General features: G+C 64.2%; 1 protein-coding gene, 1 long non-coding RNA gene and 1 pseudogene across 2 annotated transcripts; 2 read left to right on the top strand and 1 right to left on the bottom strand.

The window, feature by feature from the left end:
- The first annotated feature begins 664 nt into the window (after positions 1–664).
- Positions 665–1273, top strand: LOC137461653 (uncharacterized). The gene is made up of 2 exons (XR_010993449.1): positions 665–926; positions 1024–1273. It is a non-coding gene; the product is annotated as an uncharacterized lncRNA (long non-coding RNA).
- Positions 1274–2310: 1037 nt separating this feature from the next.
- Positions 2311–23996, bottom strand: LOC137461654 (zinc finger protein 345-like; annotated as a pseudogene).
- Positions 23997–25179: 1183 nt separating this feature from the next.
- Positions 25180–27152, top strand: ASB8 (ankyrin repeat and SOCS box containing 8; the record flags this gene model as incomplete). Its single annotated transcript, XM_068171329.1, has 2 exons — positions 25180–25582; positions 27048–27152. Coding segments are annotated over exons 1-2 (222 nt in total), but the record flags the coding sequence as incomplete, so codon positions are not given.
- Positions 27153–27357: the final 205 nt, after the last annotated feature.

The raw sequence follows: 27357 nt of genomic DNA, 5'->3' as shown, positions 1-27357 counted from the left end.
CCTTATTTTCCCCTCTTATTTCCACCCTCCCCTTTCCTCCTTATTTTCTCTCTCTTTATTTCCCCTCTGTCTTCCCCCTTTTATTCCCTACCCTTCTTTTCCCTCCTTGGTTTCCTCTCTTTCTTCCCCCCCTCCCCTTTTCTTCCTCTTCTTCCCCCCCCTCCCCTTTTCTTCCTCTTCTTCCCCCCCTCCCCTTTTCTTCCTCTTCTTCCCCCCCTCCCCTTTTCTTCCTCTTCTTCCCCCCCTCCCCTTTTCTTCCTCTTCTTCCCCCCCCTTCCTTCTCTCCCTTCTGCTTTTTCCCCTCTCCCCCTCTGCCTTCTGCTGCTTCCCCCCTCCCCTCCCTCCCTCTTCTTCCCCCCCTCCCCTCTTCCCTCTTCTTCCCCCCCTCCCCTCTTCCCTCTTCTTCCCCCCCTCCCCTCTTCCCTCTTCTTCCCCCCCCTCCCCTCTTCCCTCTTCTTCCCCCCCTCCCCTCTTCCCTCTTCTTCCCCCCCTCCCCTCTTCCCTCTTCTTCCCCCCCTCCCCTCTTCCCTCTTCTTCCCCCCCCTCCCCTCTTCCCTCTTCTTCCCCCCCCTCCCCTCTTCCCTCTTCTTCCCCCCCTCCCCTCTTCCCTCTTCTTCCCCCCCTCCCCTCTTCCCTCTTCTCCTTCCCCTCCCCTCTTCCCTCTTCCCTCTTCTCCTTCCCCTCCCCTCTTCCCTCTTCCCTCTTCCCCTCCCCTCTCCCTTCTTTTCCCCTCTTCTCCTTCCCCTCTCCCTTCTTTTCCCCTCTTCCCCTCCCCTCACCCTCCCCCCCCTTCCCCCCTTCCCCCCCTCTCTCCCCCCAGAGTGCCACAGCCGCCAGAGCCTTCTTCCAGCGCAAGGTTGACTTCCTGACCAAGCAGATGGAGAAGATCCAACCAGCCCTGCAGGAGAAGCACGCCATGAAGCAGGGTCAGAGCCCCCTCCCCACCTCCCTGGCACCCTCCCCCAGCCCCCCCCCACCCTCCCAGCCCCCCCTCACCTCACCCCCTTCTCTCTCTCCCCCCAGCTGTGGTGGAAATGATGAGCCAGAAGATCCAGCAGCTGACAGCCCTGGGAGCTGCCCAAGGAGCCACCACCAAGGCCTAGCCTTCAGCCTCAGGGCTCCTCCTCACCATCACTGGCTGGGTGGGGGGGGGAGGGGTGGGCCTTGGGGTGCAGTGTGGGCCCCCCCTTAAATCCCAGTCCTGCTTCTCCACCCACACCCCCCTCCCCTTTTTGTATGCAGCATCTCCTGGAATAAAGAGCTGTGGAGGCCAGAGGGGCTTGGGGGGGCTGGGGGGGAGGGGCTGAGGGAGGGGGGAGGGGCTCTTGATTGGGGGGGGGGCTCTGTGCCCACGTGATTTGGGGGCCCTGCTCCTCCCTCCAGCTTTGCAGGGCCTTAGTTGGCCTCCTCCCCCACCCCCCCCGTGGTGCTTTTTATCCTCACCCCTTGCAGGCTTTTTGTGTCCCCCCTGCCAGAGCCTCTTTGCCCACCCCCAACCCTCCCCCTCCCCCCCACCATGTGCCTCCCTCCAGGGCTTCTGTGCTCCCCTTCCCCCCCCCCTTTGGCACTCTGTGGCCCCACCCCGGGGTTCTCTGCTCCCTTGCAGGGTTTTTGCCCTCCCCCCACTTACCTCTCTGCCTTCCTCCCACAGTTTTTAGCCCAGGGCTGAGGCCTCTCCAGGGCTTCTCCCCTCCAGTGTGTGTCCCCCCCCCCCCCACAAGGGGCAGCCCTGGGGCTGACCCCTGAGGGAGTCCCCAAGGCCCTTGGAGGCTCTCTGTCACCTTCCCTCCTCCTGGTGTCGCCTCTCATGGTCTCTCCTTGTTCCCCTGCCCTCAGCATGGTCGTGGTGGGCCCTGGGCTGCTGTCACCTCGTCCCCAAGCCCCCCTCACCCGGCCTTGTGGCCTCCAGCTTGGTCTCACCTCCTCCCCAGGCCCTGAGCTTGCTCCAGGTGGCTGTGAGCTCCCTGGCAGTGTCCCCCTGTCCATAACCTCTGTGCCACCCCCTCCCCCTGGCCCCAGCACACTTCCTCTGCCCCTGACCTCTGTGTCACCATGACCATGAGCTCCAGCCCCATGGCCATGAGCTCCACACCACCCTAGCCCTCTGTGCCTGACCTCTACCCCCATCTGTCCACAACCTCCACCCCAAGCCCTCCCCACGTGCCTGAGCTCCATGCCACCATCCCTCCATGTCCCCATGTCCATGAGCTCCCCAGGGCCTGGAGCTGTCCCCCCATCACAGCTCCCCCTTCCCCCCACCACCACCTCCACCTTCCCATGCCCACAAACTCCACACCACCACATCTCCATCTCCATCAGCTCCATGTTCCCCCAGCCAGGAGCTCCATGTCCCTATGTCCATGAGCTCCACACCACCACACCTCTGTGTCCCCAGGTCCAAGAGGTTCATCCCCTCATGCCCAGGACCTCTACACCATCCCAGCTCCATGTCCCCACGTCCATGAGCTCCACATCATCACACCTCTGAGTCCCCAGGTCCATGAGCTTCATCTCCTCATGCCCAGGAGCTCCACACCATCCCAGCTCCATGTCCCCAGGTCCAAGAGGTTCATCCCCTCATGCCCAGGAGCTCTACACCATCCCAGCTCCATGTCCCCACATCCATGAGCTCCACACCATCACACCTTCATGTCCCTGTGTCCAGGAGCTTCATGTCCTCATGTCCTTGTGTCCATGAGCTCCACACCACCACACCTCTGTGTCCCCAGGTCCATGAGCTTCATCTCATGCCCAGGAGCTCTACACCATCCCAGCTCCATGTCCTCACGTCCATGAGCTCCATGTCCCCACATCCAGGAGCTCCACACCCTCACATCTCCATGTCCAGGAGCTCTGTGTCCCCAGGTCCGTGAGCTCCACCCCCTTCACATCTCCATCTCCAGGTCTCCACGTTCCCTCATCTGTGAGCTCCACATCCCCATGTCCCCGAGCTCCGTGCCAGCTCTCCCCTGCCGCCCCCGAGCTCCGCTCCGCCGCCGCCGCCGCCGCCGCCTCCCCACGCCCTCAGGCCCGCCCCCTCCCGCCCTCAGCGGGCAAACAGCGGCTTGTGGACGCGCTTGTGGCGGTTGAGGGTGGCGCTGCGGGCGAAGCTCTCCCCGCACTCCACGCAGATGAAGGGCTCCTGGCCGTGCTGCTGCGCTCGGTGCCGCTCCAGCTCCGCCCCGTCCCGGCAGCTCTGGCCGCAGTCGGGGCAGGCCGGGGGGAGGGTGGGGGGCTGCTGCCCGCGGGCGGCGTGGACCCTTTGGTGTTTCTGCAGGTGGGTGCTCTGGGCGAAGCCGCGGCCGCACTGGGGGCAGCGGTAGGGGCGGGCGGCCGAGTGGGTGCGCTGGTGCTTGATGAGGTTCTTGCTCTGCGTGAAGCTCTTGCCGCACTGCCCGCAGCTGTAGGGCTTCTCGCCGGTGTGGATGCGCTGGTGCTGGATGAGGTTGGAGCTCCAGCTGAAGCTCTTGCCGCAGTGGCCGCAGCTGTAGGGCTTCTCGCCGGTGTGGGTGCGGCGGTGCTGCACCAGGTGGGAGTTCTGGCTGAAGCTCTTCCCGCACTCGCCGCAGGTGCTGGGCCGCTCACCGGTGTGGGTGCGCTGGTGCCGCAGCAGCTTGGACCAGTGGCTGAAGCTCTTGCCGCACTCGTTGCAGATGAAGGGGCCGCTGGCGACCCCCCGCCCCGGGGACCACCTCCTCCTCCTCCTCCTCCCCTCCCCCCCACCGCCCCGAGGCTTTCTCCTTCTTCTTCGTCTTCCACCACAAAAGCCACGGCGGAGGTGGCAGCAGCTCCTCCCCCAGCGCCGGAGCTGGCCGGGGACCCTCCCCCGCCCCCCCCGTTTCTTGGGTCTGGGGGCAGGGGGGCTGTGGGGGATCACGGTCTGGATGATGTCGTGGGGCAGGACCTCCTCACAGTCGCTCACGATGCCGATGCCGTCATCAGCTGAGGGGGAGGGGCAGGAGGACGATCAGGAGGGGGTAGGAAACCACCCCCCCACCCCCATGTGGGGCCAAGAACCTCCCCCCATGGGCACAAACCCCCTCCCATGAGGACTGACCCCCCCCTGTGGGGACATCCCCCCACCCCCATGGGGACTAAACCCCCTCCCATGAGGACACCCCCAGCTTCCCATGGGGACAGAGTCCCCCCCCCCCAGGAGTATTCTTCCTCCTATGGGGACAAGAGCCCCCCTCCCCCATGGGGACAGAAGCCCCCCCCATGAAGGCAGCCCCCCCCTCCAATGGAGACACAACCACCCCCCCCATTGGGGACAAGGAGCCCCCCCCATTGGGGACAAGAACCCCCCCCCCCCCATTGCCTCAAGGGGCCAGAGCCTCCTCCATGGGGACAAGAACCCCCCCCGAGGACAAGACCCCCACCCTGGGGACAAACCCCCTCCCATAGGGACTGAACCCCCACTGCAGGGACAGCCCCCCCGGGGTGGGGAGCAGAACCCCCCCTATGGGGACAAGAATCCCCCCCTGGGGGGACAAGAACCACCCCCTGCTATGGGGGGCAAGACCCCCCCCCCCCCATTATGAGACACTCCCCCCCCCCCCCCCCAGGGGTGCAAGCCCTCCTCCAGGGGGTCAGAACCCACTCCACACAGGGACAAACCTTCCCCCCATGGAGACAACTTCCCTTTCCCCACGGGGACAAGCAGCCCCCCCCCCGTGATGACAGCCTGCCCCCCAGCCCCCAGCCTTGGTTCCAGCCCCCCCACCCTCGGGCCGGGGTCCCCCCCCCCCTCACCGATGTAGACTCTCCGCACCAGGTCCTCCTCATCGGAGTCCTGCAGCTCCACCACGCAGGGCTCCTCCTGCTCCATGCGGGCAGCTGCGGGGCGCTGCCGCTAGAGGGCAGCAAGGAGCACTCAGCCCCCAACCCCCGCGAGCCACGGGGCCCAAAACCACAGACACCCCAAAAGCATAAACACCCCCCAAACATAGACACCCCCCCCACGTAAAGACACCCCCAAAACCACAGACCCCCCCAAAACCAGAGACCCCCCCCAAACATAGCCCCCAAACCACAAACACCCCCAGACACCCCCAAATATAGACACCCCCAAATATAGACACCCCCAAACCATGGACACCCCCAAACACAGACACCCCCAAACCACAGACACCCTCAAGCAAGACACCCCCAAATATAGACACCCCCAAACACAGACACCCCATAACCACAGACCCCCAAACACAGACACCCCCAAACATAGACACCCCCAAACACAGACACCCCATAACCACAGACACCCCCAAACACAGACACCCCCAAACCATAGACATCCCCAAGCCATAGACACCCCCAAACAAAGACATCCCATAACCAGCGACACCCCCAAATACAGACACCCTCAAACATAGACACCCTCAAATATAGACACCCCCAAACCATGGACACCCCCAAATACAGACAACTCCAAACACAGACACCCCCAAACATAGCCCCCAAACATAGCCCCCAAACACAGACACCCCCAAGCCATAGACACCCCCCAAACCATGGACACCCCATAACCTCAGGCACCCCCAAACACAGACACCCCCAAACATAGCCCCCAAACACAGACACCCTGAAACACAGACACCCCCAAGCCATAGACACCCCCAAACCATGGACACCCCATAACCTCAGGCACCCCCAAACACAGACACCCCCAAACATAGCCCCCAAACACAGACACCCTGAAACACAGACACCCCCAAGTCATAGACACCCCCAAACCATAGACACCCCCAAGCCATGGACACCCCCAAACAAAGACACCCCCAAACAGACACCCCCAAATACAGACACCCCCAAACACAGACCCCCCAAAACCAGAGACTCTCCCCCCAAAAAATCAGACACCCCCCAAAACCAGAGAGCCCCCCCAAACATAGCCCCCAAACCACAGACACCACAGACACCCCCAAACACAGACACCCCCAAACATAGACACCCCCAAGCACAGACACCCCCAAACCATAGACATCCCCAAACCACAGACACCCCCAAACATAGACACTCCCAAGCCATAGACACCCCCAAATATAGACACCCCCAAATATAGACACGCCCAAACCATAGACACCAGCAAACACAGACACCCCCAAATATAGATACCCCCATAGACACCCCAAAACCACAGGCACCCCCAAACACAGGCACCCCCAAGCCATAGACACCCCCAAACATAGACACCCCCAAACAGACACCCCCAAATATAGGCACCCCCAAACACAGACACCCCCCACAGACACCCCCAAACACAGACACCCCTAAACCACAGACACCCCATAACCACAGACACCCCTAAACATAGACACCCCCAAATATAGACACCCCCCAAACACAGACACCCCCAAACACACCCTCAAACATAGACCCCCCCCATAGACCCCCCCTGACCACAGACACCCCCAAACCATGGACACCACCAAATACAGACAACTCTAAATACAGACACCCCCAAGCCATAGACACCCCCAAACCATGGACACCCCCAAACACAGGCACCCCCAAGCCATAGACACCCCCAAACATAGACACCCCCAAACACACCCTCAAACATAGACCCCCCAATAGACCCCCCCAAACCACAGACCCCCAAACCAGACCCCCCAAAACCAGGCCCCCCCAAAAGCAGACCCCCCCCAAACCCACAGACACCCCCAAACCAGACCCCCCCAAAGCAGCCCCCCCAAAACCAGCCCCCCAAACCAACCTCCCCAAAATCAAACCCCCAAACCAGAACCCCCAAACCAGACCCCAAATGAGCCCCCCCAAATCAGACCCCCCAAAACCAGCCCCCCAAACCAGACACCCCAAAACCAGCCCCCAAACCAGACCCCCCAAACCAGATCCCAAATGAGCCCCCCCAAAGCAGACACCCCCCAAAAGCAACCCCCCCACACCAGCACCCCCAAACCAACCCCCCCAAACCCAACCCCCCCAAACCAGAACCCCCAAACCAGCCCCCCTCAGACCAGCCCCCCAAAACCAGCCCCCCAAAACCAGCCCCCCAAAACCAGCCCCCCCAAACCAGAACCCCCAGAACAGACCCCCCCCAAACCAGACCCCCCAAAACCAGACACCCAAATCAGACCCCCCAGACCAGCCCCCCAAAACCAGTCCCCCCAAACTCCCCCAAAACAGAATCCCCCAAACCAACTCCCCCAAACCAGCCCCCCCCAAAGCAGACCCCAAATGAGCCCCCCAAAGCTGACACCCCCCAAAACCAGACCCCCCAAAGCAGCCCCCCAAACCAACCCCCCCCAAACCAGACACCCCAATCCAGCCCCCCCAAATCAGACCCCCAGACCAGCCCCCCCAAAACCAACCCCCCCAAACCAACCCCCCAAAACCAGCCCCCCCAAACCAGAACCCCCAGAACAGACCACCCAAACCAACCCCCCAAAACAGAACCCTCAAACCAGACCCCCCCAGACCAGCCCCCCCAAACCAGCCCCTCAAACCAACCCCCCCAAACCAGACACCCCCAAAGCAGACCCCCAAACCAGAACCCCCAGAACAGACCCCCCCCAAACCAGACCACCCAAACCAACCCCCCCAAACCCAGAACCCCAAACCAGAACCCCCAGACCAGCCCCCCAAAACCAACCCCCCCCAAACCAGAACCCCCAGACCTCCCCAGACCAACCCCCCCAAAACCAGACCCCCCCAAACCAGACCCCAAATGAGCCCCCCCAAAGCAGACACCCCCCAAAACCAGACCCCCCAAAACCAGCCCCCCCAAACCAGCCCCCCAAACCAACCACCCCAAACCAGACCCCCCAAAACAGAACCCCAAAACCAGCCCCCCCAAACCAGACACCCCCAAAACAGACCCCCCCAAACCAATCCCCCCAAAACCAGACCCCCCAAAACCAACTCTCCAAACCCAACCCCCCCAAACCAGACCCCCAAATGAGCCCCCCCAAATCAGACCCCCCCAAACCAGACTCCCCCAAACCAGCCCCTCCAAACCCAACCCCTCCAAACCAGACCCCAAATGAGCCCCCCCAAATCAGACCCCCCCAATCAGCCCCCCCAAACCAACCCCCAAAACCAGCCACCCCCAAACCAACCCCCCCAAACCAACCCCCCCAAACCAGACCCCAAATGAGCCCCCCCCAAATCAGACCCCCCAATCAGCCCCCCCAAACCAACCCCCTAAAACCAGCCCCCCAAACATACCCCCCCAAACCAGACCCCCCCCAAACCAGACCCCAAATGAGCCCCCCCAAATCAGACCCCCCAAAACCAGCCCTCCCCAAACCAGCCCCCCCAAACCAGCCCCCCCAAATCAGCCCCCCAAACCAGACCCCCCCAAATCAGACCCCCCAAAACCAGCCCCCCCAAACCAACCCCCCCAAACCAGCCCCCCCAAATCAGCCCCCCAAACCAGACCCCCCCAAACCAGACCCCCCCAAAACCAGATCCCAAATGAGCCCCCCAGACACCCCCCAAAAGCAACCCCCCCACACCAGCCCCCCCAAACCCAACCCCCCCAAAACAGAACCCCCAAACCAGACCCCCCAAACTCCCCCAAAACAGAACCCCCAGAACAGACCCCCCCAAACCAGACCCCAAATGAGCCCCCCAAAGCAGACACCTCCCAAAACCAACCCCCCCCACCAGACCCCCAAATGAGCCCCCCCCAAAACCAGCCCCCCAAACCAGCCCCTCCAAAACTCAGACCCTGCCCCCAAACCCAGAGCCCCCCCAAAACATAGAACCACCCCCCCAAAATTACCCCCCCCTCACTGCACCCTCAAACTAAGCCCCCCCCTTGTGCACCCCCAAATCCCTCTCTGCCCCCCCCATTCCTTAGCCCCGCCCCCCCCCGTACCTGCCCCCCCCCTCCCCCCCCCCCCGGGGGTCTCGGGGGTCCCCCTGCTGCTGCTCTGCACTCGATGCCCCCCCAAGATCTTGGGGGAGGGGGAGCCCACAAAATGCTTTGGGGGGGGGAGGGGGGGGAGGGGGTTAGGGTCACTTGCCCCCCCCCCCCGGGATCTGCACGGGGGGGGGTGAGGGTGGGGGGGGCTGCAAACTGCCCCCCAGCCCCCCCCCCAAAAGTGCCTCTGCCAATATCTGGGGGTGCCAGGAGACCCCCCCCTAAAAGCACTCAGTGGCCCCCCCCCAGCTGCCCTGTGCCCCCCCCCAGGCTGCCCAGTGCCCCCCCCCGCCACCCAGCCCCCCCACCCCCACCGCAACTCTGCCCCCCCCCCAGCCCTTGGGGCCCTGCTCAGAGTTGGGTTGGCTTTTATGGGGGGGGGCAAATGTCAGCCCCCGCCCCCCACCCCCCCCCCCCCGGGGCCGCCCCCCTCCCCCCGGATCCTTTCCCCTTCAACTAAGCAGCGCCCCCCCCCCCCCAAAAAAAAACCTACGGGGGGGGGAGGGGGCACAAAAAGAGGGGCGCGAGCCGCTTCCCGCCCTATATTTTTGGGGGGGGGGGGGGAGGCAGGCGGAACCCCCTCCCCACATTTACGACCCCCCCCCCGCGGCACATTTGGGGGGGGGGGGGGGGGAAGGAGTCTCGCAGCATCAGCCCGGAGCTGGGGGGGGGGGGGAAGGGAATAGACGTTCGAAGCGCCCCCCCCCGCCCCCCCCCCCATCAAATCCTCTCTCCCTGCCTCAGTTTCCTCCCCTCCCCCCCCCCCATTTATCGTGTTTTTTTGGGGGGGGGGGTCGCAGCGCCGTGGCCGCGAAACACAAAGGAACCCCAAAAGGCTCCGAGCCCCCCTCCCCAAATCATCGCCATCATCACCCCCCGGTTCGCGGAGGGGGGGGGACACACAGGAGACCCCCTTCGTCGCCTCGAGGAGGTGAGGGGGGGTCCCCACTTTCATCCAGAGGCTCATCCATCAGCGCCCCCCCCCCCATTTCGCCTCCCTCTCTTCCTCCTCCTCCTCCTCCTCCCCTCCCCCCCCTTCCTTTCTCCCCACTCACCGCTCGCTGGGGGCTGGATGCTGGCTGGGGGGGGAGGGGGGGCGGAGGATTTGGGGGGTGGGTAGGGGGGGAAACGGGGGGATGGAGGAAGGGGGAGGTGGGATGATTTTAAAGGAGGGGGGTTCGGGCCGGGGGTTTGGGGGCTGAGGGGGGTTTGGGGGGGGGGGGTGTGTGTTGTTTTGAGGGGGGCTGCGGGAGGGTTGGTGCCCGGGGGGGGGAGGGACAGGAAGGTCCCAGGCTCAGCCCAGTCCCCGCCGGATGCTGGGGGAAGTGGGAAGTGGGAGGTGGGAATGGTGGCAACACCCCCCCCCGGCTCCAGATCCACCCCCCCACCCCCCCAACCCCTAAAACCCACCCCTCCAAATCCTAACGCTCCCCCCCCCCGCCGCCAAAAGCCAAGCGGAAAATAAACCGCGGGGGGGGGAAGGAGAAGGAGAGGGAAAGGGGGGGGGGGGGGGGGGGAAGGGCTCAGCCCCTTCCTGGCTTCGTTTTGTTCCTGCCGGGAGAAATTCCCAGGCCGAGGAACTGCGGAGGGGGAATTTGGGCGGGGGGAGGGGGGAAGGTACAGTCGGGACTCCCCTCCCGCCCCCCAAAAGAAAACATCCCCCCCCCCATCCCCCCCCCCGCCTCCCGCCAAGCCTTGCTTTGTGTAACGGCTCCGGTGCCAGCCCCGCGGGTTCCACCCCCCCCCGCGGCTAAAGGCTTGGGAATTATGCAACAGCCGCGCTGGGAACGCGTTCAGATCAGCCCAGTCCAGCCCAGTCCAGCCCAGTTCAGCCCAGTCCAGCCCAGTTCAGCCCAGCTCAGCCCCCAGGCTATGGTTTTTGGGGTGCTCCAGGGGATCTCTTCCATTAACCCCCCCAAAGTAGCTGGGAATTATGCAAGAGCTGCCCTGGGAATGCTCCCAGCCCAGTCCAGCCCAGTTCAGCCCAGTCCAGCCCAGTCCAGCCCAGTTCAGCCCAGCTCAACCCGGTTCAGCCCGGTTAAGCCCCCAGGCTATGAGTTTTGGGGTGCTCCAGGAGATCTTTTCCTTTAACCCCCCCAAAGTGGATGGGAATTATGCAAGAGCTGCACTGGGAATGCTCCCAGCCCAGTCCAGTCCACTCCAGCCTGGTTCATCACAGTCCAGCCCAGTCCAGCCCAGCCCAGCTCAGCCCCCAGGCTATGGGTTTTGGGGTGCTCCAGGGGATCTCTTCCTTTAACACCCCCAAAGTGGATGGGAATTATACAAGAGCTGCCCTGGGGATGATCCCAGTCCAGCCCAGTTCAGCCCAGTCTAGTTTAGTTCAGCCCAGTCCAGCCCAGTCCAGCCCAGCCCAGTCCAGCCCCCAGGCTATGGGTTTTGGGGTGCTCCAGGGGATATCTTCCTTTAACCCCCCCCCAAAGCAGCTGGGAATTATGCAAGAGCTGCACTGGGAATGCTCCCAGCTCAGTCCAGTCCAGTTCATCCCAGTCCAGCCCAGTCCAGCCTGGTTCATCCCAGTCTAGCCCAGTCCAGCCCAGTTCAGCCCCCAGGCTATGGGTTTTGGGGTGCTCCAGGGGATCTCTTCCTTTAACCCCCCCAAAGTAGCTGGGAATTATGCAAGAGCTGCCCTGGGGATGATCCCAGTCCAGTCCAGCCCAGTTCAACCCAGTTCAGCCTAGTTCAGCCTAGTTCAGCCCAGTTCATCCCAGTCTAGCCTAGTCCAGCTCAGTCCAGCCCAGTTCAGCCCAGTTCAGCCCAGTTCAGCCCCAGGCTATGGGTTTTGGGGTGCTCCAGGGGATCTCTTCCATTAACCCCTCGCAAAGCAGATGGGAATTATGCAAGAGCTGCCCTGGGAATGCTCCCAGCCCAGTCCAGCCCAGTCCAGCCCAGTCTAGCCCAGTCCAGCCCAGTTCAGCCCAGCTCAACCCGGTTCAGCCCGGTTCAGCCCCCAGGCTATGAGTTTTGGGGTGCTCCAGGGGTTCTCTTCCTTTAACACCCCCCAAAGCAGCTGGGAATTATGCAAGAGCTGCCCTGGGAATGATCCCAGCCCAGTCCAGCCCAGTTCAGCCCAGTCTAGTTTAGTTCAGCCCAGTCCAGCCCAGTCCAGCCCGGTTCAGCCTCCAGGCTATGGGTTTTGGGGTGCTCCAGGGGATATCTTCCTTTAACCCCCCCCCAAAGCAGCTGGGAATTATGCAAGAGTTGCCCTGGGAATGATCCCAGTCCAGTCCAGTCCAGCCCAGTTCATACCAGTCCAGCCCAGTCCAGCCCAGTTCAGCCCCCAGGCTATGGGTTTTGGGGTGCTCCAGGGGATCTCTTCCTTTAACACCCCCAAAGTGGATGGGAATTATGCAAGAGCTGCACTGGGGATGGTCCCAGTCCAGTCCAGCCCAGTTCAGCCCAGTTCAGCCCAGTCCAGCCCAGTTCAGCCCAGCCCGGTTCAGCCCGCAGGCTATGGGTTTTGGGGTGCTCCAGGGGTTCTCTTCCTTTAACCCCCCAAAGCAGCTGGGAATTATGCAAGAGCTGCACTGGGAAAGCTCCCAGTCCAGTCCAGCCCAGTTCAGCCCAGTCCAGCCCAGTCTAGCCTAGTTCAGCCCAGTCCAGCTTGGTTCAGCCCAGTTCAGCCCAGTCCAGCCCCCAGGCTATGGGTTTTGGGGTGCTCCAGGGGTTCTCTTCCTTTAACCCCCCAAAGCAGCTGGGAATTATGCAAGAGCTGCACTGCGAATGCTCCCAGCCCAGTCCAGCCCAGTTCATCCCAGTCTAGCCTAGTTCAGCCCAGTGCAGCCCAGTTCAGCCCAGTTCAGCCCAGTTCAGCCCAGTCTAGTTTAGTCCAGCCCAGTCCAGCCCAGCCCAGCCCGGTTCAGCCCCCAGGCTATGAGTTTTGGGGTGCTCCAGGTGATCTCTTCCTTTAACCCCCCCAAAGCAGCTGGGAATTATGCAAGAGCTGCACTGGGAATGCTCCCAGTCCAGTCCAGCCCAGCTCGGCCCAGTTCATCCCAGTTCAACCCAGTCCAGACTGGTTCATCCCAGTCTAGCCTAGTTCAGCCCAGTTCAGCCCCCAGGCCATGGATTTTGGGGTGCTCCAGGGGATCTCTTCCTTTAACCCCCCCAAAGCAGCTGGGAATTATGCAAGAGCTGCACTGGGAATGCTCCCAGCCCAGTCCAGTCCAGTTCAGCCCCAGGCTATGGGTTTTGGGGTGCTCCAGGGGATCTCTTCCTTCAACCCCCCCAAAGTGGATGGGAATTATGCAAGAGCTGCCCTGGGGATGATCCCAGCCCAGTTCAGCCCAGTCCAGCCCAGTTCATCCCAGTCTAGCCTAGTTCAGCCCAGTTCAGCCCAGTCCAGCCCCCAGGCTATGGGTTTTGGGGTGTTCCAGGGGTTCTCTTCCTTTAACCCCCCCCAAAGCAGCTGGGAATTATGCAAGAGCTGCCCTGGGAATGCTCCCAGCCCAGTCCAGCCCAGTCCAGCCCAGATCATCCCAGTTCATCCCAGTTCAGCCCAGTCTAGTTTAGTCCAGCCCAGTCCAGCCCAGTTCAGCCCCAGGCTATGAGTTTTGGGGTGCTCCAGGGGATCTCTTCCATTAACACCCCCAAAGTAGCTGGGAATTATACAATAGCTGCACTGGGAATGCTCCCAGCCCAGTCCAGCCCAGTTCAGCCCAGTCTAGCCTAGTTCAGCCCAGTCCAGCTTGGTTCAGCCCAGTTCAGCCCAGTCCAGCCTCCAGGCTATGGGTTTTGGGGTGCTGCAGGGGATTTCTTCCATTAACACCCCCAAAGTAGCTGGGAATTATGCAAGAGCTGCACTGGGAATGCTCCCAGCCCAGTCCAGCCCAGTTCAGCCCAGTTCAGCCCAGTCTAGCCCAGTCCAGCCCGCAGGCTATGGGTTTTGGGGTGTTCCAGGGGTTCTCTTCCTTTAACCCCCCCAAAGCAGCTGGGAATTATGCAAGAGATGCACTGGGAATGATCCCAGCCCAGTCCAGTCCAGTCCAGCCCAGTTCAGGCCAGTCCAGCCTGGTTCATCCCAGTCCAGCCCAGTTCAGCCCAGCTCAGCCCAGTTCAGCCCCCAGGCTAAGGGTTTTGGCGTGCTCCAGGGGTTCTCTTCCTTTAACCCCCCCAAAGCAGCTGGGAATTATGCAAGAGATGCACTGGGGATGATCCCAGCCCAGTCCACCCCAGTTCAGCCCAGTTCAGCCCAGTTCAGCCCAGTCTAGTTTGGTTCAGCCCAGTCCAGCCCAGTTCAGCCCAGTTCAGCCCCCAGGCTATGAGTTTTGGGGTGCTCCAGGGGATCTCTTCCTTTAACCCCCCCAAAGTAGCTGGGAATTATGCAAGAGCTGCCCTGGGAATGCTCCCAGCCCAGTCCAGCCCAGTTCAGCCCAGTCCAGCCCAGTCCAGCCCAGCTCAGCCCAGTTCAGCCCAGTCCAGCCCCCAGGCTATGAGTTTTGGGGTGCTCCAGAGGTTCTCTTCCTTTAACCCCCCAAAGCAGCTTGGAATTATGCAAGAGCTGCACTGGGAATGCTCCCAGCCCAGTTCATGCCAGTCTAGCCTAGCTCAGCCCAGTCCAGCCCAGTCCAGCCCAGCTCAGCCCCCAGGCTATGGGTTTTGGGGTGCTCCAGGGGATCTCTTCCTTTAACCCCCCCAAAGTAGCTGGGAATTATGCAAGAGCTGCACTGGGAATGATCCCAGCCCAGTTCAGCCCAGTCCAGCCCAGTCCAGCCCAGTCCAGCCTGGTTCATCCCAGTCCAGCCCAGTTCAGCCCAGCTCAGCCCAGTTCAGCCCCCAGGCTAAGGGTTTTGGGGTGCTCCAGGGGATCTCTTCCATTAACCCCCCCAAAGTAGCTGGGAATTATGCAAGAGCTGCACTTGGAATGATCCCAGCCCAGTCCAGCCCAGTCCAGCCCAGTTCATCCCAGTCCAGTCCAGTTCATCCCAGTCCAGCCTGGTTCAGCCCAGTCCAGCCCAGTTCAGCCCAGTCCAGCCCAGTCCAGCCCAGCTCAGCCGAGTTCAGCCCCCAGGCCATGGGTTTTGGGGTGCTCCAGGGGATCTCTTCCTTTAACCCCCCCAAAGCAGCTGGGAATTATGCAAGAGCTGCCCTGGGAATGATCCCAGCCCGGTCCAGCCCAGTTCAGCCCAGTTCAGCCCAGTTCAGCCCCCAGGCTATGGGTTTTGGGGTGCTCCAGCGGATTTTTTCCATTAACACCCCCAAAGTAGCTGGGAAATATGCAAGAGCTGCACTGGGAATGCTCCCAGTCCAGTCCAGCCCAGTTCAGCCCAGTCTAGCCCAGTGCAGCCCAGTCCAGCCCAGTCCAGCCCCCAGGCTATGGGTTTTGGGGTGCTCCAGGGGTTCCCTTCCTTTAACCCCCCCAAAGCATCTGGGAATTATGCAAGAGCTGCACTGGGATTGCTCCCAGTCCAGTCCAGCCCAGTCCAGCCCAGTCCAGCCCAGTCTAGCCTAGTTCAGCCCAGTCCAGCTTGGTTCAGCCCAGTTCAGCCCAGTCCAGCCTCCAGGCTATGGGTTTTGGGGTGCTGCAGGGGATTTCTTCCATTAACCCCCCCAAAGTAGCTGGGAATTATGCAAGAGCTGCACTGGGAATGCTCCCAGCCCAGTCCAGCCCAGTTCAGCCCAGTTCAGCCCAGTCTAGCCCAGTCCAGCCCCCAGGCTATGGGTTTTGGGGTGTTCCAGGTGTTCTCTTCCTTTAACCCCCCCAAAGCAGCTGGGAATTATGCAAGAGCTGCCCTGGGAATGATCCCAGCCCAGTCCAGTCCAGTCCAGCCCAGTTCAGGCCAGTTCAGACCCAGGCTATGGGTTTTGGGGTGCTCCAGGGGATCTCTTCCTTTTACCCCCCCAAATATGCTGGGAATTATGCAAGAGCTGCCCTGGGGATGATCCCAGTCCAGTCCAGTCCAGTTCATCCCAGTCTAGCCCAGTTCAGCCCAGTTCAGCCCCCAGGCTGTGGGTTTTGGGGTGCTCCAGGTGATCTCCTCCTCTCTGTGTTCCTTCCAGCAGAAGGGTTGGGAATTAAGCAACAGCCACCCTAGGAATGCTCCCAATCCATCCCAGTTCATCCCAGTCTAGCCCAGTTCAGCCCAGTCCAGCCTAGTTCAGCCCAGTTCAGCCCCCAGGCCATGGATTTTGGGGTGCTCCAGGGGATCTCTTCCTTTAACCCCCCCCAGAGCAGCTGGGAATTATGCAAGAGCTGCACTGGGAATGCTCCCAGCCCAGTCCAGCCCAGTCCAGCCCAGTCCAGTCCAGTTCAGCCCCAGGCTATGGGTTTTGGGGTGCTCCAGGGGATCTCTTCCTTTAACCCCCCCAAAGTGGATGGGAATTATGCAAGAGCTGCCCTGGGGATGATCCCAGTCCAGTCCAGCCCAGTCCAGCCCAGTCCAGCCCAGTTCAGCCCAGTTCAGCCCAGTCCAGCCCCAGGCTATGGGTTTTGGGGTGCTCCAGGGGATCTCTTCCATTAACCCCCCTAAAGCAGCTGGGAATTATGCAAGAGCTGCACTGGGAATGCTCCCAGCCCAGTCCAGCCCAGTCTAGCCTAGTACAGCCCAGTCCAGACCAGTTCAGCCCCAGGCTATGGGTTTTGGGGTGCTCCAGGGGATCTCCTCCTGTACTTCCCCCCCTGGAGGGGGATGTGGGTGCAATGGGGGGGGGAGTGGGCATTGCCCCAGGGAGGGTTGTGGACCTGGGGGGGATGTACTGGTGTTGGGGGGGGTTGGGGGTGGCTACTGGTGTGGTGGTGCCAGTGTGGGTGCCCCCCTTCCCCCACCCCCCAACCCCTCAGGAGCTGCCCAGTGCCCCCCAGGAGCTGCCCTGTGCCCCCTTCCCCTGCCCCAGGTTGCCAAGCAGCCCTCCACAGTTGCCCAAGTTCATGCCCAACGCTTCCCAGTACACACCCCAGAGCTTCCCAGTGCCCCCCCTGCATTGCCCAGTCCCCCCAAAACTGCCCAGTGCCCTCCCAGAGCTGCCCAGTGTCATTCCCCCCCCCCCCAAATGTGGGTGGCACTGGTGTGGGTGGCACTGGTGTGGGTGGCACCAGTGGGGTGACGTGGGAGCCACAGGTGGCACAAGGCTGGGTGCTGCTTGGGGACCTTTATTGATGCCTCCAGCAGAGCTGTGCCCCCTTGCTGGGGCTGCACCCCAAAGGCCACCCCCTGCTGCTGTCCCCACCCCCAGGGTCCCTGCCCCCATCCCAGTGCCCATCCTGGTGTCACCAACTCCATTCCAGCATCACTGTCCCCATCCTGGTGTCCCTGTGCCACCGGCCCGGGCCCCATCCTGGCATCTCCATGTCCAACCCAGCCTCAATGTCCTCATCCTGGGGTCCCCATCCTGAGGTCCTGGTCCCCATCCTGGTCCCTCCATCCCCATCCTACTGTCCCCATCCTGGTTTCTCCATCCCCATTCCAACCTCTCCATCCCAGTCTCTCTATTCCCATCCCAACATCCCCATCCCAGTGTCCCCATCCTGGTCTCTCCATCCCCATCCCATCATCTCCATTCCCATATCCCAAGAGTCTCTCCATCCCCATCCCAACATCCCCATCCTGGTCTCTCCATCCCCATCCCACTGTCCCCATCCTGGACTCTCCACCCCACTCCCAGCATCCCCATCCTGGTTTCTCCATCCCCATTCCAACCTCTCCATCCCAGTCTCTCTATCCCCATCCCAACATCCCCATCCATGTCCCCATCCTGCTCTCTCCATCCCCATCCTGCTCTGTCCATCCCCATCCCAGTGTCCCCATCCTGGTCTCTCCATCCCCATCCCACTATCCCCATCCCAGCCTTTGCATTCCCATCCCATCATCTTCATTCCCATATCCCAAGAGTCTCTCCTTCCTCATCCCACTGTCCCCTTCCAGGTCTCTCCACCCCCCTTCCAGCATCCCCATCCTGGTTTCTCCATCCCCATTCCAACCTCTCCATCCCAGTCTCTCTATCCCCATCCCAACATCCCCATCCATGTCCCCATCCTGCTCTCTCCATCCCCATCCCAACATCCCCATCCTAGCATTTCCATTCCCATCCCATCATCTCCATTCCCATATCCCAAAAGTCTCTCCATCCCCATCTCACTATCCCCATCCTGGTCTCTCCATCCCCATCCTGGTCTCTCCATGCCCATCCCATCATCTCCATCCCCATCCCACCATCCCCATCCTGGTCTCTCCATCCCAGTCTCTCTATCCTCATCCCAACATCCCCATCCCATTGTCCCCATCCTGGTCTCTCTATCCCATTCCTGGTCTCTCCATGCCCATTCCAATATCCCCATCCTGGTCTCTCCATCCCCATCCCAGTGTCCCCATCCTGGTTTCTCCATCCCCATTCCAACCTCTCCATCCCAGTCTCTCTATCCCCATCCCAACATCCCCATCCATGTCCCCATCCTGCTCTCTCCATCCCCATCCTGCTCTCTCCATCCCCATCCCAACATCCCCATCCCAGCATTTCCATTCCCATCCCATCATCTCCATTCCCACATCCCAAGAGTCTCTCCACCCCCATCCCACTATCCCCATCCTGGTCTCTCCACCCCCATCCCACTGTCCCCATCCTGGTCTCTCCACCCCCCCTTCCAGCATCCCCATCCTGGTTTCTCCATCCCCATTCCAACTCTCCATCCCAGTCTCTCTATCCCCATCCCAACATCCCCATCCCAATATCCCCATCCTGATCTCTCCATCCCCATCCCGGTCTCTCCATGCCCATCCCATCATCTCCATCCCCATCCCACCATCCCCATCCCGGTCTCTCCATCCCTACCCCATCCCACCCTCATCCTCCCCCCGGCCCCGGCCCCCGGCCCCGGCCCCGGCCCCGCTCCCCGCTCAGCCCTCTGCGTGCAGCTTCTGGTGGCGCCGCAGCTGCGCCTTGAGGCGGAAGCCGTGGCCGCAGCGGGGGGCAGGCGTGCGGCGCCCCCTGGCGGCCGTGCGTGCGGCGGTGGCGGCGCAGGTTGGAGCTGACGCTGAAGCGCCGCCCGCAGTCGGCGCAGCCGTAGGGCCGCTCGCCGGTGTGGGGTCCGCTGGTGCTGGACGAGCGCCGAGCTCTCGCTGAAGCGCTTCCCGCAGTGGGCGCAGCCGTAGGGCTTCTCGCCGGTGTGGATCCGCCGGTGGGTGGCCAGGTTGGAGCTCTGGCTGAAGGCTTTGCCGCAGGCGGCGCAGCGGTAGGGCCGCTCGCCCGTGTGGGTGGTCCGGTGCCGAGCCAGGTCCGAGCTGCGGCTGAAGCCCTTCCCGCACTCGCCGCAGATCGTGGGGCGCGGGCGGCCCCCGCCGCGCAGCCCCAGCAGCTCCTTCAGCCCCGCGGGGCCCCCCCGGGGCGCCGCCGCTTTGCGGGGGGACCTGGCCGGCAGGCGGCCGGAGGAGGGCGGCGGTGGGAGGGGGTGGGCTGCGGGCAGAGATGGGCACCGGGTGGCATGGCGTGCCGAGGGGGGGGCGCTGGGGTGGGTGGCACCGAGGGGCATGGGGACAGATGGCATTGGGGACATGGGGATGGGTGGCACTGAGGGCATGGGGACAGGTGGCAGTGGGGACGTGGGGATGGGTGGCATGGGCTGGGTGGCATTGGGGGTAAAGGGATGGGTGGCACCAGTGGCATGGGGACAGGTGGCATTTGGGACATGGGGATGGGTGGCACCAGTGGAATGGGGACAGGTGGCAGTGGGGACATGGAGATGGGTGGCACTGAGGGCATGGGGACAGGTGGCAGCGGGGACATGGGGATGGGTGGCACCAGTGGCATGGGGACAGGTGGCACCAGGGATGTGGGGCTGGGTGGCATGGGCTGGGTGGCATTGGGGGTATAGGGATGGGTAGCACCAAGGGCATGGGGACAGGTGGCAGTGGGGACGTGGGGATGGGTGGCACTGAGGGCATGGGGACAGGTGGCACTGGGGACGTGGGGATGGGTGGCACTGAGGGCATGGGGACAGGTGGCAGCGGGGACGTGGGGATGGGTGGCATGGGCTGGGTGGCATTGGGGGGTAAAGGGATGGGTGGCACCAGTGGCATGGGGACAGGTGGCATTTGGGACATGGGGATGGGTGGCACCAGTGGCATGGGGACAGGTGGCAGTGGGGACATGGAGATGGGTGGCACTGAGGGCATGGGGATAGGTGGCAGCGGGGACGTGGGGCTGGGTGGCATGGGCTGGGTGGCATTGGGGGTATAGGGATGGGTGGTGCCAGTGGCATGGGCTAGGTGGCATTGGGGGTATAGGGATGGGTAGCACCAAGGGCATGGGGACAGGTGGCACTGGGGATGTGGGGATGGGTGGCACTGAGGGCATGGGGACAGGTGGCAATGGGGACATGGGGATGGGTGGCACCAGTGGAATGGGGACAGGTGGCAGTGGGGACATGGAGATGGGTGGCACTGAGGGCATGGGGACAGGTGGCAGCGGGGGACGTGGGGATGGGTGGCATGGGCTGGGTGGCATTGGGGGTAAAGGGATGGGTGGCACCAGTGGCATGGGGACAGGTGGCATTTGGGACATGGGGATGGGTGGCACCAGTGGAATGGGGACAGGTGGCAGTGGGGACATGGAGATGGGTGGCACTGAGGGCATGGGGATAGGTGGCAGCGGGGACGTGGGGATGGGTGGCATGGGCTGGGTGGCATTGGGGGTATAGGGATGGGTGGTGCCAGTGGCATGGGCTAGGTGGCATTGGGGGTATAGGGATGGGTAGCACCAAGGGCATGGGGACAGGTGCCATTGGGCATAGGTGGCATCAGGCATGTGGGGACAGGTGGTACCAGGAGCGTGGGGACAGATGGCACTGGTGGCACGGGGATAGGTGGCATTGGGGGTGTAGGCATAGGTGACACTAGGGCCATGTGGATGGGTGGCACCAAGGGCATCAGGAGAGGTGGCACTCGGGGTGTGGGTGGCACCAGTGGCATGGGCTAGGTGGCATCGGGGGTACAGGTGACACCAGGGCTATGTGGATGGGTGGCACCAGTGGCATGGGGACAGGTGGCACTGGAGGTGTGGGGACAGGACCAGGGATGCCACCCCTCGGGGTCTTCCTCATCCTGCCTGCACCTTCCCTGCTCCCCATGTCCCTCCCTGCTCCCCAATGTCCCTTCCTGCTCCCCAATGTCCCTCCCTGCCCCCCCCATGTCCCTTCCTGCTCCCTCTGCACCTTCCCTGCTCCCCCTGTCCCTTCCCTGCTCCCCAATGTCCCTTCCTGCTCCCCATGTCCCTTCCCTGCACCCCATCTCCCTCCCTGCTCCCCATGTCCCTTCCCTGCTCCCCCTGCACCTTCCCTGCTCCCCATCTCCCTTCCTGCTCCCCATGTCCCTTCCCTGCTCCCCCTGCACCTTCCCTGCTCCCCATCTCCCTCCCTGCTCCCCATGTCCCTTCCCTGCTCCCCCTGCACCTTCCCTGCTCCCCATCTCCCTTCCTGCTCCCCAATGTCCCTTCCCTGCTCCCCATCTCCCTTCCTGCTCCCCATGTCCCTTCCCTGCTCCCCATCTCCCTCCCTTCTCCCCATGTCCCTTCCTGCTCCCCATGTCCCTTTCCTGCTCCCCCTGCACCTTCCCTGCTCCCCATGTCCCTTCCTGCTCCCCAATGTCCCTTCCCTACTCCCCAATGTCCCTTCCCTGCTCCCCAATGTCCCTTCCCTGCTCCCCCTGCACCTTCCCTGCTCTCCATAACCCTTCCCTGCTCCCCAATGTCCCTTCCCTGCTCCCCCTGCACCTTCCCTGCTCTCCATGTCCCTTCCCTGCTCCCCCATGTCCCTCCCTGCTCCCCCATGTCCCTTCCCTGCTCCCCATCTCCCTCCCTGCTCCCCATGTCCCTTCCTACTCCCCCATGTCCCTCCCTGCTCCCAATGTCCCTTCCCTGCTCCCCCCCTGCACCTTCCCTGCTCCCCATGTCCCTTCCCTGCTCCCCCTGCACCTTCCCTGCTCTCCATAACCCTTCCCTGCTCCCCAATGTCCCTTCCCTGCTCCCCCTGCACCTTCCCTGCTCCCCATGTCCCTTCCCTGCTCCCCATGTCCCTTCCCTGCTCCCCCTGCACCTTCCCTGCTCTCCATGTCCCTTCCCTGCTCCCCCATGTCCCTCCCTGCTCCCCCCATGTCCCTTCCCTGCTCCCCATCTCCCTCCCTGCTCCCCATGTCCCTTCCTGCTCCCCCTGCACCTTCCCTGCTCCCCATGTCCCTTCCTGCTCCCCATGTCCCTTCCCTGCTCCCCAATGTCCCTTCCTGCTCCCCATGTCCGTTCCCTGCTCCCCATGTCCCTTCCTGCTCCCCAATGTCCCTTCCCTGCTCCCCCAATGTCCCTTCCCTTCTCCCCCTGCACCTTCCCTGCTCCCCATGTCCCTTCCTGCTCCCCCTGCACCTTCCCTGCTCTCCATGTCCCTTCCCTGCTCCCCAATGTCCCTCCCTGCTCCCCCATGTCCCTTCCCTGCTCCCAATGTCCCTTCCTGCTCCCCATGTCCCTTCCTGCTCCCCCTGCACCTTCCCTGCTCCCCAATGTCCCTTCCTGCTCCCCAATGTCCCTTCCCTGCTCCCCCTGCACCTTCCCTGCTCCCCAATGTCCCTTCCTGCTCCCCAATGTCCCTTCCCTGCTCCCCCTGCACCTTCCCTGCTCCCCAATGTCCCTTCCCTGCTCCCCAATGCCCCTTCCTGCTCCCCATGTCCCTTCCCTGCTCCCCAATGTCTCTTCCCTGCTCCCCCTGCACCTTCCCTGCTCCCCAATGTCCCTTCCCTGCTCCCCCTGCACCTTCTCTGCTCCCCAATGTCCCTTTCCTGCTCCCCCTGCACCTTCCCTGCTCCCCAATGTCCCTTCCCTGCTCCCCAATGCCCCTTCCTGCTCCCCATGTCCCTTCCCTGCTCCCCAATGTCCCTTTCCTGCTCCCCCTGCACCTTCCCTGCTCCCCAATGTCCCTTCCCTGCTCCCCAATGCCCCTTCCTGCTCCCCATGTCCCTTCCCTGCTCCCCAATGTCTCTTCCCTGCTCCCCCTGCACCTTCCCTGCTCCCCAATGTCTCTTCCCTGCTCCCCCTGCACCTTCCCTGCTCCCCAATGTCTCTTCCCTGCTCCCCAATGTCCCTTCCCTGCTCCCAATGTCCCTTCCCTGCTCCCCAATGTCCCTTCCTGCTCCCCATGTCCCTTCCCTGCTCCCCATGTCCCTCCCTGCTCCCCAATGTCCCTTCCCTACTCCCCAATGTCCCTCCCTGCTCCCCAATGTCCCTTCCCTGCTCCCCATGTCCCTTCCCCAGGCTCTCTGTCCCCTCCCCAGCCCTGTCCCCCCTTCCCCACCCCCTGGTGCCAGCTCCTCCTCTCCTCTCTTGGCCGCTGGGGGTGGGGAGTCCGGGGGGGCTCACCTGCGGAGGTCTCCTCTGGCAGCTCTGGGTCCCGGGGGGGGTCCTGAGTGGGGTCCTGGGGGGTGTCCCGTGGGGACAGCTCCCCCTTGGTGTCCATCGCTGCTGTCCCGGCAGGCTCAGGTCCGGGGGCGCTGCCCGGGGCGGGGAGTGGAGAAGGAGAGGGGGTGATGGGGGGGGGGGGAGGGGCACCTCACGCTGGGGGGGTCCCGGCTGCACCCCAAAGTGTGTGTGGGGTCCTGGCTACAGCCAAAGAAGGGGGTCCCGGCTGCACCCCAAAGTGGGAGGCTCCCGGCTGCACCTCAAGGGGGGGGGTCCTGTCCCTACCCCAAATTGGGGGCGCCCCGGTCCCCCCCCACCCCGTGCCTCAGTTTCCTCTCCTGATGCTAAGGGAGGGGGCACCAAAGCCAGGGGGGGAGCCTGAAGCGTCCCCGTCCCCATCCCGGCAGCGTGAGGACATCTTGGACCCCCCCCAGAATGAGGGGGGGGAGGCGTGCGGGGGTCTTGGCTCCCCCCGAGCATCGTCGCCATCGTCGGGAAGAGGAAAAGGAAGGGGAAGGAGCCTGGGGGAGGGGGCGGGGGTCGTCCGCCCTCCATTTTTCCTTGGTGGGGGGGAGGGGGGGAGCGGGGTCGGTCCGGACTCACCGCTGCGGGGGTCCCGGGGTGGGGGTCCCGGGGTGGGGGTCCCGGTGCCGGCGGGGATCGGCTGCGGGGCGGAGCGGGGAGCGGTGCGGGGAAGCGACCTCCCGCACGGCCGCTCGCAGCCGCCGTGACCGGGGTGGGGGGGGGGACACACACACCCCTCCACGACCCCCACCCACCCCCCCCCCCCAAGCATCGCCACGGGGAGGGGACACCCCCAGCCCCCCCGCGGCGGGGGATGGGACAAGGAGGGGCTGGGGAGGTCGGAGGGTTCCGCCTCCCCCCACAGTGTGTCTGGAGGGGGGGGGTGGGGGGTTGGGGGGCAGTTGAGGTGCCCCCTCCCCACATCTCGGCGTGACCATAGCGGGGGGCGGGGTGCCCCCTACTGGCGTTCCGGGGGGGGAGGGGGGTGTTGGGGTGTCCCCCCTCCGGTGTTCCTGAGGGGGGTGTTGGGGTGTCCCCCCTCTGGTGTTCCTGGGGGGAGTGTTGGGGTGTCCCCCTCTGGTGTTCCGGGGGGGGTGTTGGGGTGTCCCCCTCTGGTGTTCCTGGGGGGTGTTGGGGTGTCCCCCTCTGGTGTTCCTGGGGGGGGTGTTGGGGTGTCCCCTGCCCTGCCCTGGTGTGTTCGGGGGGGGCCCGGCGGTGTCACTGGGAGCAGGGACAGCAGAGTGTCGCCCGCACAGCAGCACCCCAGGGGCACCCAGGGGAGAGGCCAGGCCGGGGTCACAGGGACGCTCTGGTGTCACCCTCAAAGGGACACCGCGATGTCACCCCCCCGCAGGGGCACCTCGATGGCCCTGGCAGCGCCCTGCCAGTGCCACCCAGCACAGGGACACCCCAGTGCCACCCCTAGAGGGACACCCCAGTGCCACCCCTAGAGGGACACCCCAGTGCCACCCTCACAAAGGCACTCAGGCACCACTCAGCACTGGGCCCCCGCGGTGTCCCCCAGCCCCCGCGGTGTCCCCTAGCCCCCATTGTCCCCACCGGCTCAGGCCCACCCCCAAGGGTGCCCCAGGAGGCGTCGCCATAGCGATAACAGCCCCGGGGCGTGGGGCGGTCCCCAGGGTCATGGCTGGGGCCACCGGAACCCTGGGGCTGCAGAGAGAGAGCGCGGATTGGTGGAGAGGCGGGAGGGGGGCGGGATTTACTGGAGCGCACAGCGGGCGATTGGAGGGGAGCGAGGGGGCGGGACCACCTTAAACGCGGAAGAAGGCGGGACCTTGAGGGACGCCGGGAGCCGATTGGCCGGGGATCCATCTCCACCCTGCTTGCGTCGCTACGCCATGACGTCACGCTCGGGTTGCGGCGGCGGCTTCCGGCTTCCGCCTCGCTCAGGGCCTGGCGCGGCCTTGCCGGGACCGCGGCGACCCCCCCGGGACAGCCCCGAGCCCTTTCCGGCCCTCCCACAAACCCTCCCCTGGGCCCCTCCGTTCCTCCCCACGGCTCTCGGTGCGCCTCTTCCCGCCCGGCCCCGCCGCATCCAGGCTGTGTGTGTGTGCGGCCCTTCGGGGCCCGGCGCCGGGGGCTCGGGGGGGGCCGCCCGGGGCATGAGGAGGAGGAGGAGGAGGAGGAAGCAGCTGCCGGCCGGGCCGCACTATGTGGTACATCATGCAGAGTATCCAGAGCAAGTACTCGCTGTCGGAGCGGCTCATCCGCACCATCGCTGCCATCCGCTCCTTCCCCCGGGACAACGTGGAGGATCTCATCGGCAAGGTCAGAGCCCCCGGGCGGCCCTTAGCCCCTCGGAGGAGGGATCCCGGAGCTGCCACGGGAGGGTCGTGGCGAAGTCTGAGCCCTGCGGAGGGCGACTTTGGGAGGCAAAGCCTCCGCGGAGCCTTTTGAACCTCCTCGGAGATGCCAGCCAGGCCCCCCGCGTTCAGCCCGGGGCTGTGTCCCACCAGGGGCTGCAGCTCCCAGGGCAGCTCAGGGCGTTCCAGAGCCTCACCGGCGGCCCTTGGGCAGCTGCTGCTTTTCCTGCCTGCCTCGGCAGCCTGGGCCGGGCTTGCAGAACCCTTCCAGGGCAGAAGTTTCTCCCCAGGGCCAAGCTGAGCCTGCCCTGGGGCAGCCTGAGGCCATCTCCTCTGGTCCTGGCCCCCAGAGCCCAACCCCTCCCTGGCTCCAGGCTCCTCTCAGGCACTTGCAGGGAGCCAGGAGGTCTCCCCTCAGCCTCCTCTTCTCCAGCCTCAACCCCCCCCCAGCTCCCTCAGCTGCTCCTCCCCAGCCCTCTCCCCCAGCCCCTTCCCCCCCCCGCTGCCCCAGCCCCTTCCCCCCCCCTGCTGCCCCAGCCCCTTCCCCCCCCCTGCTGCCCCCAGCCCCTTCCCCCCCCTGCTGCCCCAGCCCCTTCCCCCCCCCCTGCTGCCCCAGCCCCCTTCCCCCCCCTGCTGCCCCAGCCCCTTCCCCCCCCCTGCTGCCCCAGCCCCTTCCCCCCCCTGCTGCCCCAGCCCCTTCCCCCCCCTGCTGCCCCAGCCCCTTCCCCCCCCTGCTGCCCCAGCCCCTTCCCCCCCCCTGCTGCCCCAGCCCCTTCCCCCCCCCTGCTGCCCCAGCCCCTTCCCCCCCCTGCTGCCCCAGCCCCTTCCCCCCCTGCTGCCCCAGCCCCCTTCCCCCCCTGCTGCCCCAGCCCCTTCCCCCCCTGCTGCCCCAGCCCCTTCCCCCCCTGCTGCCCCAGCCCCTTCCCCCCCCTGCTGCCCCAGCCCCTTCCCCCCCCAGCTCCCTTTGCCCTTCCCTGGCCCCTGAGGAGCCCAAGGCTGCCCCCCAGGCTGCCAGCTGTGCCCCCCCCAGTGCCCAGCCCGGGGGCACCATCCCTGCCCCTGCTGCTGCTGCCCACAGCACTGCTGCTCCAGCCCAGGCTGCTGGTGGCCTCCTTGCCCCCCTGGGCACCCCCCTGGCTCCTCTCCAGCTGCTGACACCAACCCTCCCCCAGCTCCTTTTCCCTTGGGGCAGCTCCCAGCCCCTCTGCCCCCCAGCCTGCAGCCTTCCTGGGGGGGCTGTGAGCCAAGGGCAGCCCCCAGCCCTCGGTGCCCTGCTCCCATTGATGGCTGCAGCTGCTCTTGGAGGCCTTCCCCCTGCAGGATCATTCCTCTGCCTGTGGCTGCTGCTGATCCTTTCCCAGTGGGGTGGAAGTGAAGTCCCCTTGGTGGGGTTTGCTGATGCCATGGTGGTGTTCTCCTCTCTGTGGCAGGGTGCAGATGTGAACTGCATGCATGGGACCCTCAAACCCCTGCACTGTGCCTGCATGGTGGCCGACGCCGACTGCGTGGAGCTGCTGCTGCAGAAGGGAGCTGAGGTGAGAAGGCCTTGAGAGCTCCAACACCCTGGGGCCAAAAAGGCCTTGGGAGCTCCACCAGCCTGGGGCCAAAAAGGCCTTGAGAGCTCCACCAGCCTGGGGCCAAAAAAGGCCTTGAGAGCTCCACCAGCCTGGGGGCAAAAAGGGCCTTGAGAGCTCCAACAGCCTGGGGCCAAAAAGGCCTTGAGAGCTCCAACACCCCTGG

This window comes from Melanerpes formicivorus, unplaced genomic scaffold (assembly GCF_026170545.1).
Source record: "Melanerpes formicivorus ecotype bairdi unplaced genomic scaffold, bMelFor1.0.p_v2 SCAF_2786, whole genome shotgun sequence".
Taxonomy (NCBI): domain Eukaryota; kingdom Metazoa; phylum Chordata; class Aves; order Piciformes; family Picidae; genus Melanerpes; species Melanerpes formicivorus.
This window is presented reverse-complemented; position numbering and strand designations above follow the sequence as displayed.